Consider the following 13,025-nt stretch of genomic DNA (forward strand, 5'->3'; position numbering starts at 1 on the left):
CCCCCAAGCCAGTGTGGGGGGAGTGAGGAATATGTGGACACCACCCTGCTGAGTGCCGAGCCCTGCCTGGGCTGGGCAGGCCTGGGGAGGGGCCCGCACAGAAGGCAGAGCCGGCCTTACCTGGGTGGAGTTGGGAGGCCTTGGGGCTATTCGCCACAGGAGAACACTTCCAGGTATAACAAATACACTTTCAGAATCTGGCATCGGCATTTCATCTGACTCCTCAGAAGTGCTCATCTATAAGAACCAACAGACCAACTTTTAAAAGGAGCATCTTAGGTTCACAAATTGTAAAACCACCACCATTAACTGACCATCACCAGGGTGGGGGCACAAGGACAGGGACACCCCAACCGCCCAATTCTCATACCACCCCCTTAGCACAGTGTAAGGAACAATAAATACTTGTTGAACAACTGAATTTGTGTTGTATCTTTTAGTGCTATTTGCATGCAAGACATTATCATCATCATTCTTCAGTATTTTAATGATTTTAAGCCTTTATAAAAAAAACTAAAATTAAAAAAAAAACAAAATGATTCCTTTGGGTATTTCTCCAGCACTGGGTATTGGAGAAGTATGGAAATAGCCTAACTTTTGAGAAGCTTATGCAATAGAGTGACATAGCTAATACATAAGAACAAAAAAAGGTTAAATTCTGGGGGCAGTTAACTAAATTTGTCAGTGGAACAAAATCAGTAGGGATCCTGAATGCAGTGGATAAAGGAGAATTTAGAAAGATGTTAGGCTAAAGAAGGAAATTAACATTTCCTTTGGCTACCCCCTATGGGCCAGAGCCATGTCAGAGCTCTGTGTATTTACATCCTTATGCAATAAACCTATCAGTAGCTATTATTATCCTACTTTTATATACTAAGAATCAAGGCTTTGGGAGGTTAAGTCATATTCCCAAGGTCACACAGTTACCAAATCTCAAACTAGTGGGTGAGAAACTCTGAGGGAGAAGGGAAGTAGGTGCCAACATTGATGACAGACAACTTCCCTTAGCACCCGAATATTCTCAGGAGCAGCAGGATCTGTGGAAGGGGGTTTATATACCAGAAAGGAGAGAGAAGACAAGAAGAGAATATGTGAGAATAATGGACCTCAAAGACTGACAGGGGATTTACAGAACATGAGGGATGTTTCCTGGAATTTTGCCAAAGTCCTTTCCTGCCCACTCCTTTGTAAAAGAGGGATGAGCAAGTGTGTGGGTGAGGTGGTCCTTTGCCAAGTTGCCTCATATTGGCAGGAGGTGCAACTGAAGAGTTTTGATTCAGGACTTCCTGGATCCTGGAACATTTCCTTTTCCGGACTCATGGGCCATAGGGAAAAGCAAGGGGAAAGTATGGACTTTGAGGATTAAAGCAAAAGTGTACACACAGAGATGAAAGGAAATAAAAAGGACAAGCCAAAGCCAAAGGAAAGTGGTATTCTCTGGCCATTTAATAGAACTCTTCAGCTCAGGACCATGGTTAACTCAATTAACAAAGAAAGTCACTAATACACACCCCGCTTTGCTTCTGAGGAATAGGAGGGTTTCTTAAACTCCGGCATGTGTAAGAATCACCCCCAAAGCCTCAGAGCCAAAGGGTCTGGGGTGCGGCCTGAGAGCCTGCCTTTTCAACAGCTCTCAGGTGAGGCTGGTGGTGCCAGTGCAGGGGCACACTCAGAGCAGAAAGGACTTCAGCTGGCTTTTCCATGAGCAAGGTGCTGTGGGAGCCCTGTCGTTTAACAGGCAGGTGCTATTATCATCCCCATTGTACAAATGAAGGAACTGAGGCAAAGGTGAGAAGTTTGCCCAATATCGCACCACTCCTAACACTAGAGAAAGATTCTAACCCAGAGTTTGGCTGCTGACCAGTCACTAGTGCCTGGAAGGCCATCGATCCTCAAACAGGTACTTCCTGTCCAAGCAGATGCAATCTTTTTTTAGCCCTGCTCTCATCTGCCTGGAGGGAAAGGCAACAAGAAGCTATGTGCCACACATGTGGGAAATTCTAGCAGGACATTAACTGTCTCATAAAGAAGCAAGCTCATCAGCCCAGGAATGACTCATTTTACTTTAACTATGTGACACAGTGATAAGCAACAGGGCAACAAAACTGACCATAAGCATGAAAATGTAAGGGGTAGTTTGGGAGGAAATGTAAATGTTGAAATGATCTCAACTTCTAATGCACATAAACAGAAAGGAAGAAAGAAAATTTGTCCCCCTAAGATGAACTCAAACTTTCCAAAGCTACATGAATTCAGTCAAAGGCCCATGTACAATATTACACATCAATAAAAGGGGCACACACCTATATTCCATAAACGGTTATGTTAAGCATTTGGGAGCAGGCAGGTATCTTTTCATTAAAAGAGCTTCAAGGAGGAAAATTACATGCATTGACAACAAGGAAAAAAACTGGCTAGTCTCTGACCCACTCACAGCGCACCTCCAAAGAGACCAAAGGGATTAGTATAAACTGAAGAGTCCAATTACCCCTTTGAAACCACCTTACAGGACGTTCACCTGTTTGCTGTTCTTCTTCTCCTCCGTATTTTTCTTATCATTTTTTTTGTAAGCATCAAAAGTGGCAAGGTCAACACTGTATAAGCATTCAGTCCACTTCCCATAGAGGGCACAGAGTTTCCTTTTGCTGTCAAGAGAAACTGACGTTTAGCCAACAATTAAATCACTATTTTGCTATAAACTATTATTACAAAGATCTTTGTGAATCAGAATCTTTAAAGAAATGGATATTTCTTTGTAGAAGTACTTTAAACTTATTGGAACACTTGTTTCCTAAGTTATAGCAGCAGATTTTAATAGTGATGTTTTATTTAGTGAATAACTCCTATACTATTCAACATTTTAAATGGAAACTTTACCTTTTATCTTGAATGTAGCCTTCAACTTTGTGTAATTCTTTACCAAAAAGGCCACACGGCTTAAAGTTCAACACACATTTGTCCCCAGTCCTATGAAGGAAATATTAAATCCAGTTCACCATTCAACACACCAATGAAGCAGTAAAGAATAATGACTATGATACCCTTTCTAGCAGCAGCTGCTTTCTACTGTTTGCTTTTTTTAAAGATTTATTTATTTTTATTTCTCTCCTCTTCCCCCCACCCCCTCCACCCCCAGTTGTCTGCTGTCTATGTCCATTCACTGTGTGTTCTTCTGTGGGAATGTGTGTTTCTTTCTGTTGCGTCATCTTGTTGTGTCAGCTCTCCATGTGTGCGGCGCCATTCCTGGGCAGGCTGCACTTTCTTCCATGCTGGGCGGCTCTCCTTACGGGGCGCACTCCTTGCGCGTGGGGCTCCCCTATGTGGGGACACCCCTGCGTGGCAGGGCACTCCTTGCGCACATCAGCACTGCGCATGGGCCAGCTCCACACGGGTCAAGGAGGCCCGGGGTTTGAACTGCGGACCTCCCATGTGGTAGGTGGATGCCTTATCCATTGGGCCAAATCCACTTCCCTCTACTGGTTTTCATTACGTACCAGGCTCCATATAAAGTTATGTGTTTAATCCTCAATTAGTACTGTACCCTCCATAAAGAAAAGGCCAATGAGGGATCCGAAAAATAAATCATTTGCCAACTCTTGTTTAAACTGTTATGTGATCCCCCGCCACCCCCACCATCCCCTTAAATGGATAATACAAACTAAACCACATAAGCAGGATGAGCTGAGACTTAAATTCAGGTTCCACAGAGACTGGGGAAGCTCAGAGGCCATCCAGTCTTCCCCCGCCAGAAACTTTTAACCAGCCCTGTTCCAAAACATTCGCAATGGGTTCTGTTTACTCATGAGTTGCATTGCCTTATTCTTACACTTTCATCTGGTTCTACTAAAGCTGTTTAAAAAATGGAATCCACCAGAATTGTTTGATGAAATCTAAAGGATTAAAGTACCCAAAAGTCTCCCACTTACTTGTGGTTTGTGATTTCTACATTGCCATACTGCTCAATCCAGAGTTTACCCACAATGATATTATGCACACAGCAGGTAGGGTTCGTCCACGTGTATGCCTCACTGTGTCTGAAAAAGAAATACAAAAATCAGTGAGAAGTGTTAGTCTGTATAAAAAGTACACTTGTCTCAAATGGTGTTACTCAGGTTAACAAACCACACTGCTCCAGGTGACTCAGCTCTAGATATTACAGACCTTAACTCATAGGAAAGGGGCATCAGCAGCCTACCTTGTTTCTTAAAAGCAAAAGTTTAAGACAAAATTCTACATTTCCGCCAAACTCTAAACTATATTCTCTCCATTTTAAGCATTCAGAAGTTTGATCAAAATATATGGAGAATAAAGGTAGAAAATAAAAATGAAGGTCTATTTAGCAGCTTCCTGAAGACAATACCCTCTAGCTCACAAAGGAAGAAAACCAACACATGAATAAGCTCTACTTTTGCACATCCTTTGCCCTGAAAATGGTTTTACATGTTTGTGCACATCCTTAGACATGTTTTTTAAATTTACTTTACATACATACAGTAAAATTCACTTTTGTTAGTGTGCAGCGCTGAGTGATAATACAGATAGATGTCTGTAACCATCACCTCCAGGAGAGAAAATTCCAGCACCACTCCGGGCCTGTTGTGCTGTCCTATGTAGTCAAACTTTCCCTCATTCCCAATCGCTGGCAATCGCTGAAATGTTCTCTGCTGCAATAGTTTTGCCTTTTCCAGAATGTCATACAAATGGAAAAATATACTACATGACCTTTTGAGATAAGCATCTTCAATTAGTATAATGCACTGAAGGTTCATTCACTGTGTTGTCTGTATCAACAGTCTGTTCTTTCTTATTGCTTAGTATAGTCCACTGCATGCATGTACCAGTTTCTTTAATCATTACCCACTGAAGGGCATGTGGGTGTTTCCAGTATTGGGTGATTTTGAATAAGGATACTATAAACATTCACGTGCAGATTTGTGTAAACATAAATCCACATTTCTCAGATAAACACCTAGGAGTAGGATTGCTGGGGTATAGTGAATACGTGGTTAGCTTTATAAAAACTGTCCTCCAGAGTGGCTCTGCTATATTACAACCTTATCAACATTTCTATTTGTTCCACATCCTTGCCAGCACTTGGTATTATTTTTATTTCAGCTGTTCTAATGTATATAGCAGTATCTCATTTTGGTTTTATTTTGCATTTCTCTAATGACTAATGCTGTTAAGCATGTTTTCATGTGTTAATTTGCCATCTGTACGTCTCTTTCTTTTAACTTTTTATTTTGAAATAATATTAAATTTACAGATAGTTGAGAAAAACAAAAAACAAAAAACCCCATATGGAAAACCCCAATAAACCCCTACCCTACCAGATACACAGATCCACTAATTTTAACACTTTCTTACTTTTGCCATATCATTTTATCTAAACCGATCACTCATTTTTCTGAGCATTTCAGAGTAGGCTATACACATCATACTTTTTTTTTGTCTTTCACCATTATTATTTTTTTGAGGTTCTGGGGCTGGGGATCAAACCAGGGACCTCATACGTGGAAAGCAGGCCCTCAAGCACTTGAACTACATCTGTTCCCCTCACCTGTAATACTTCCAGAACATTTCCTACTAACAAGGATATTTACTTACATAATTACCTTAAGTACAGTTATCAAGTTCAAACAATTGAACGTTGATATAAAGCTTACATGTTATATTCCAATTTTTTCTCAATAATGTCCTTTTGAGTCTCTATTCTTAGATCCCATCCAATATCATGAATTGCATTTGTATCTCTTTAGTTTCTCTTTAATTGTGTAAACAAATATAGAACATAAATCTTCCCAACCCTAACACTTCCAAACTTACCAATCAGTGGGATTCATCACAGTCATGCTTTTGCAGTGTCCGCATCACCATCTATTACTAGAAATGTCCCTTCACCCCAAGTAGAAACCCTACGATCATTTCAAATTCCCCATCGGCCCTAACCCCCATCCCTGGTAAACTTTTATCTACTTTATGTCTCTGTAAGTTTGCATAGTATCTGATATTTTCTTTGTGGTTAAATTTAACATCTTACATCTCTAATAATCTCATTTGCTTTGATACCAACTTAGCTTCAATAGTCCATACACACCATGTTCCCGTACCTCTCCATCCCCTATATATTTGTGGTCCTTGTCACTAATTACATCTTTATACATATGCATCCAACCCACTGACTGATCCTTAAATTTCTGCATTTGTCTTTTATATCCTGTAAGAAACAATATCCTGTAGGGAAAAAAATATAATAATACTGGTATTTAAGTTTACCCATATTAATAACCTTACAAGAGATCTTCATTTCTTCATGTAGCTTAGATCTACTGTCTAGTTCTTTCCTTTCAACCTGCAGAACTCCCTTTAGCTTTTATTGTAGGGTCAGTCTAGTGGGTGAAGAACTCCTTCAGCTTTTATTTATCTGGGAATGTCTTTATCTATTTTTTTTTGAAAGACAATTTTCCTGGAAACAGAAATCTTGGCTGGCAATATTTTACTTTTAGCACTTTAAATATTCATTCCACTGCCTTCTTGCTTCTAGGACTTCCAAAGAGAAATTGGCACTTAATCTTATTGAGGATCCTTTGTTTGTGGCTCATCGTTTCTCTCCTGTGGTTTTCAGAATTCTCTATCTGTGGCATCTGACAATGTGATTGTAACATGGTGCAGTGTGGATCTATTTGGGTTTATCCTGTTTGGCACGCATTGACTGTCCTCGATGTATACATATTCATTAAGTGTGGGGAATTTTCAGCCACTATTTCTTTGCATATTCTCTTTGCCCCTTTCTCTCAACTCTTCTCTTTCTGGGATTCCCACAATGTGTATATTTGGTACACTCAACGGTGTCCCAAAGATTCTTCAGGCTGTGTTTACTTTTATTCATTCATTCTTCTTTCTGCTCCTCAGACTGAATTTCATTAGTCTTATGATCAAGCTCACTGATTCTCTTCTACCAGCTGCAATCTGCTATTGAACCCTTCCAGGTAATTATTAATTTCTGTTACTGTGGTTTTCAACTCTATTTGGTTCCTTTCCATAATTTCCATTTCTATATTGATATTCTGTTTTCATCTATTGTTTTCCTGATTACTTTAGTTCTTTACCCATGTTTACCTTCAGCTCTTAGAGCATATTTACATCCAAGAAGTCTTTTTCTGGAATGTTCCAAGTATGAACTTCCTCACTGATGGTTTCTAATGCTTTAATCTTCTTCTTTGCCTGAGCCATCACTTTCTGTTTCTTTGTATGTTTTGCAACCTTTTTTTCCAAGATGGAAATTTTGATATTTTAACTTGTTATCATTTGAATATAAATGCTGAGGTATCTGTTACTTAAGCTAGTTTTATGATAGAGCTTTTCTTATATGTCAGGAGCTAACCAAAAAAGAAAAAAAGGAAAACACCTTTCCCAGTCTTTGAATATTGACATGTATGAATGCTGCCCTTCAGAGGTTATTCATACAATGAGTTTGGGGAACAGCTCAGGGACAAAGCAAAGGGGCCTCCCTGGTCCTTTCTGCACGTGTGTCTTGTCTTGAACATGTGTGCATGGCCCCTAGGAATTCCCTGGTTTACATGGTTCTGAATGTCCCCTTTTCCCTAGGAAAGTTTCCTCACTGTCCTGGGCACTGCCCTGTATGTCCTACAGCCAGGAACCCCTGCCTCAGGCAGCCAGGACTTGACTGATTCTACAGGATATCTCTCTGTACTGCCTCCTACATGCAAGGCAAGCTGTGGGGCAGTGAGTCCCTCAGGCCACCATCAGATAGTCTGGGACAGACATGCATGCTCCACTATATGCACAGGGTGACTCTGCTCCTTCCAGAACTGGGGCCAGATCCACATGGGAGTGCAGGCTGGCTCTGCACTGAACAGGTGAAAGGGTATGGGAGAGACCAGCCAGGGAGCCATAAGATCTATCACTTTTAAGTAGCCATTTTCTTGATTCACAGTCTGTTTTGGTTTGCTAAGCTATTCGAAGCTAATACCATAAAATGGGTTGGCTATTAACAGTAGAAATTTATTGCTTTATTGTATTTAAGTTGGCACTTCAAGTATGAAGCTGAATAGAATTAGTGAGAAAGGCTATTCTTGCCTTGTTTCTAATTTTAATGGAAAGTATTTAGTCTGTCAACAATAAATATTATGTTAGCTGCAGGTTTTGTATGGAAGGTTACGGAAGTCCCTCCCTATTCAAAGTCTGCTGATAGATTTTTATTAGGTAGAAATGGATGTTGAATTTTGTCAAATGCTTTTTCTGCATCTAAAGATACAAGCATATGGTCAGTCAATAAGGTGGATTACATTGCTTGAGTTTTAAATATCGAAGCAGCCTTGCATTCCCAAGATAGATGTCACTTTGCTGCAAAGTTCTATTCTTTTTATTTATTGCGGTATTCATTTTGCTAATATTTTGTTGAGGATATTTTTTTTTTATATCTATGTTGCTGTCTCTGGAATTTATATCAGGGTATTGCTAGACTCCTAAAATGAGTTCCTCATCTTCTATTTTCTGTAGCAGATTGTGTAGAATTGATATTACCTCTTCCTTAAATGTTTGTCATATTTTGCCAGTAAAACCACCTGGACCTAAAGTTTCTTTTTTTGAAAGGTTTTAATCTATAAATGCAATTTCTTTAATAGATATAGAACTACTTAGGTTACCTATTTTTTCTTGAGTATGTTTGTTTTTTTCCAGGAATTGTTTCATTCATCTAAGTTGTCAAATCTGTGGGTGTAGAGTTGTTTGTAGAATTCCTTTATTATCCTTTTAATAAACACATTATTATGGGGTCAGTATAGCTCCTCTTTCATTCCTGATTTTGGTAACTTGTGTTTTTTCTCTTTTTGCCATAGTCACTCTGGGTACTACAGGGATTCTCAACCAGAGATGATTTTGCCCCATAGGGGACATCTGGGAATGTCTGGGAACATCTTTTGGTTGTCAACTGGGGAGAGGGCACTACTGGTACCTAAGGTAGAGGGTAGGGATGCTACCAAACCCCCTGCAATGCACAGAACGACCACACACAACAAAGCATTATCTGGTTCAAAATGTGAAGAATACCAAGGTTGAGAAACTCCAGTTCATCAGTTTTACTCATCTCTACTAACAGTTTTTGGTTTTACTAATTATTTCTTCTGATTTTCTTAGTTCAATTTCATTGATCTCTGTTATTATTTTTACTATTTCCTTCTTTCTGTTAGCTTTGGATATATGGTGCTATTCATTTTCTAAGGTGGAAACTTAGATTATTGATTTAAACCTTTTTCCTCTCTGATACGGACATCTAATGTTATAAATTTCCTTGTAAGCTTTGCTTTAGCTGCATCCAACAAATTCTGATGTTAAGTTTTTTCAATCCATTAAAAATATTCTCCAATTTCCCTTGAGACTTTCCTTTGATCCATGGATTACTGGAAGTATGTTTAATTTGCAATTTTGGGGGAATTTTACATATATGATTTCACACATATATGAATTTTACAAATAGGATTTCAAATTATGATACATTATGGTCAGAGAACATACTTGATGTGATTTAAATTCTTTTAAATCTGTTAACATTTTTTTTATGGCCTAGAATATGGTCAATCTTGGTGAAAATTCCATCTGAAAAGAACATGCATTTTGCTCTATAAATGGGAATTAGGTCAAGTGGCTATCAGTATTGTTTAAGTGTCAATATTCTTGCTGATTTTCTCTCTGCTTGTTCTATTGATAAGAAAGGAGTTTAAAGTTTCCTTTCTATAATTGTAGATTTATCTATTTCTCTTTTCAAGTCTATCAGTTTCACATATTTTGAATCTCCTTTGTTAGGTGTATAAACATTTAGGATTATATCACTTTAGTGCAAAGACACTTTTACCGTTATGTAATGTCCCTCTTTATTTTTTTTTATTTTTATTTTTTAAGATTTACTTATTTATTTATTTCTCTCCCCATCCCCTCCCATCCCAGTTGTCTGTTCTCTGTGTCTATTTGCTGCGTCTTCTTTGTCTGCTTCTGTTGTTGTCAGCGGCACGGGAATCTGTGTTTCTTTTAGTTGTGTCATCTTGTTGTGTCAGCTCTCCATGTGTGCGGCACCATTCCTGGGCAGGCTTCACTTTCTTCCGTGCTGGGCTGCTCTCCTTATAGGGCACACTCCTTGCGCGTGGGGCTCCCCTACGAGGGGGACACCCCTGCGTGGCACAGCACTCCTTGCGTGCATCAGCACTGTGCATGGGCCAGCTCCACATGGGTCAGGGAGTGCCTGGGGTTTGAACCGCAGACATCCCATGTGGTAGACGGCCGCCCTAACCACTGGGCCAAGTCCGCCGCCCCCTCTTTATTTATAGTATTAATCATTATCCTTGTTCTAAAGACTGCTTTGTCTGACATTAATATAACTGCTTCAGCTTTCTTTTAATTTTTTTTTTAAAGATTTATTTATTTAATTCCCCCCCCTCCCCCTGTTGTCTGTTCTCTGTGTCTATTTGCTGCGCCTTGTTTCTTTGTCCGCTTCTGTTGTCGTCAGCGGCACAGGAACTGTGGGCAGCGCCATTCCTGGGCAGGCTGCACTTTCTTCCGCGCTGGGCTGCTCTCCTTATGGGTGCACTCCTTGCAAGTGGGGGTCCCCTATGTGGGGGACACCCCTGCGTGGCACAGCACTCCTTGTGCGCATCAGCACTGTGCATGGACCAGCTCCACCCGGGTCAAGGAGGCCCAGGGTTTGAACCGCAGACCTCCCATGTGGTAGACGGATGCCCTAACCACTGGACCAAGTCCGTTTCCCTTGATTAATTTTTGTATCACATATATTTTTCATCCTTTTAATTTATCTATATAATAATTGAAGTGAATTTCTCATAATCAGGATACATTGGGGTCCTATAAAAAATCCAATGTGACAATCTCTTCATTGTTTTTAGACCATTTAAATTTAATGTAATGATTGATATAGTTAGATTTAGGCCTATCATTTTATAAATTGTTTTCTTTTAGTCCTAGTGTTTTGGTTTCTGTATTTCCCCTTTCCTACAATTTTGTGGGGTTATTTTTAAGTATTCCATTTTATTTATTGGCTATTTAACTAAATCTATTTGTATAGATTTTTAAGCAATTACAATATACATAGTTAACTTCTTGGAGTCCACTTCAAATTAATATTCAAGGAGTGTCATATATAATACATACTTAACATTTTACAGTCCACTTAAATATTTTCCCACTTCAAGAAATATAAAAACCATGGCTGCGGACTTGGCCCAGTGGTAAGGGCGTCTGTCTACCACATGGGAGGTCCACGGTTCAAACCCCGAGCCTCCTTGACCCGTGTGGAGCTGGCCCATGCGCAGTGCTGACACGCGCAAGGAGTGCCCTGCCACGCAGGGGTGTCCCCCGCATAGGGGAGCCCCACGTGCAAGGAGTGCGCCCCGTGAGGAGAGCCGCCCAGCGGGAAAGAAAGTGCAGCCTGCCCAGGAATGGCACCGCACACATGGAGAGCTGATGCAGCAAGATGACGCAACCAAAAGAAACAGATTCCCGTGCCGCTGACAACAGAAGCGGACAAAGACGACGCAACAAATAGACACAGAGAACAGACAACCGGGGTGGGAGGGGAAAGGAGAGAGAAAAAAAGAAATAAATCTTTAAAAAAAAAAAAAAGAAAGAAATATAAAAACCTTACAACCATCTATTTTCTACATACTTTGAAAACCTGTCCAGACAGTATTATAATTTTTGTTTACAATTTCATACATGGTTTAAGGAACCTAAGAGGAGAAAAGTAGCCTATCATATTTCCCAGATATTTACTATTTCTGTGCTCTTCCTTCATTCTTAAACTTGCAAGTTTCTCCCTGGTTCCAGCCTTCCACCTTTAGGATTTCCTTTAGTATGTTTAGCATATCCATTGGTATAAAAATTTCTTAGTTTTCCTTCATCCGAGAATGTCTTTATTTAGTCTTTATTCCAAAAGTGTATTTTCACTGGTTATGTCTAACTAAGATGGGCTACACAATTGGTATTATCAATATTTCTCAAAGTGGATTCATTCAGAAAAATGCTTAAATAGACCAAGACATTTACAACATGATATACAGATAGCTAGTTTCATAAGAACTTCATGGAATGATTAACTTCATTCCCTCTTAAAATGGATCTAAGTATGACAATCACATCAAGGTAAAGGTAAACTTTTAACACATTTACAGACTGATTAACAGCTATTGCCATGTTTTTCAAATTCTCTTACATGGATGTAGGAATTTATAATTTATAAAAGCTGTTTTGGGTAGTTTTTTTCCCCCAGCTTTTGAACCACAAAGTAGGTCTGTGTGCAAGTGTGTGTGTGTGTATATAAGGTATATTACTTAAAAGATTTTAATGATTTGATTACAACTTACTCAAGAAGCTCCAAGGTGATGGTTCCTTTGGGTTCTGCTTCTACACTCTTCCCCCAAAACTTGAGTTTGGGGTAGATTGAACCATGAAAGATGAAATCATTGTTTAAGCCTTCGGCATGAAATGCACTAATTGGTGGGTGATGGCTGACCTGCTCAGAGATGAGCCTGAACCCAAGGTCGTCTCTTAAAAAAAAAAGTGCATTGTGATTATACATTAGTATTTCAGTCAAAAAGCAATGTAAATTTATTAAACAGCCACAATAAAGAAACAATTCTTTATTATCCTGATGAAAGAACAACTTAACGTATCAGAAATTGTACAACTGCAACCCAAACAACTAAATCCAATGGTATTATAATATTAGCTACTTGAATGTATCAAAATAAACATCCACATGAATTTGGATGATTTGCGTTAAATGGTAACATTAGCCACATAAATTTAAAACTTATCTTTCCATTTCTATTACGATAGAGAAATCTAGTGTGTCCACTTTCAAATATGCATGGAATAAAAAAGAAAATTTTGTGCAGAAACAAAGAGAAGGATATAGAAAAGCTAAAGTCAAATGAATTCTCTCGATTGGGCAGGCAAACAGAACTGCACTTGTATATGCAATCATTACCTTTATG

At 39.3% G+C, this 13,025-nt stretch overlaps 2 protein-coding genes across 3 annotated transcripts in view; one reads left to right on the top strand and one right to left on the bottom strand.

Annotated features, from left to right (window-relative positions):
* CABYR (calcium binding tyrosine phosphorylation regulated) overlaps positions 1-13,025 on the top strand; it is a 46,715-nt gene that overhangs the window by 25,740 nt on the left and 7,950 nt on the right. The window lies entirely within an intron of this gene.
* Positions 1-13,025, bottom strand: part of OSBPL1A (oxysterol binding protein like 1A) — a 238,509-nt gene that overhangs the window by 7,301 nt on the left and 218,183 nt on the right. For both annotated transcript variants that reach the window (XM_058277558.1, XM_058277559.2), the window contains 5 exons: positions 12,393-12,575; positions 3,927-4,034; positions 2,878-2,967; positions 2,519-2,645; positions 121-237 (listed from right to left, as the gene is read on the bottom strand). In XM_058277558.1, coding sequence (XP_058133541.1) covers positions 121-237; positions 2,519-2,645; positions 2,878-2,967; positions 3,927-4,034; positions 12,393-12,575 — 625 coding nt within the window. The remainder of the gene's footprint in view (positions 1-120; positions 238-2,518; positions 2,646-2,877; positions 2,968-3,926; positions 4,035-12,392; positions 12,576-13,025) is intronic.

This window comes from Dasypus novemcinctus, chromosome 16, assembly GCF_030445035.2.
Source record: "Dasypus novemcinctus isolate mDasNov1 chromosome 16, mDasNov1.1.hap2, whole genome shotgun sequence".
NCBI classification, from domain to species: Eukaryota; Metazoa; Chordata; class Mammalia; order Cingulata; family Dasypodidae; genus Dasypus; species Dasypus novemcinctus.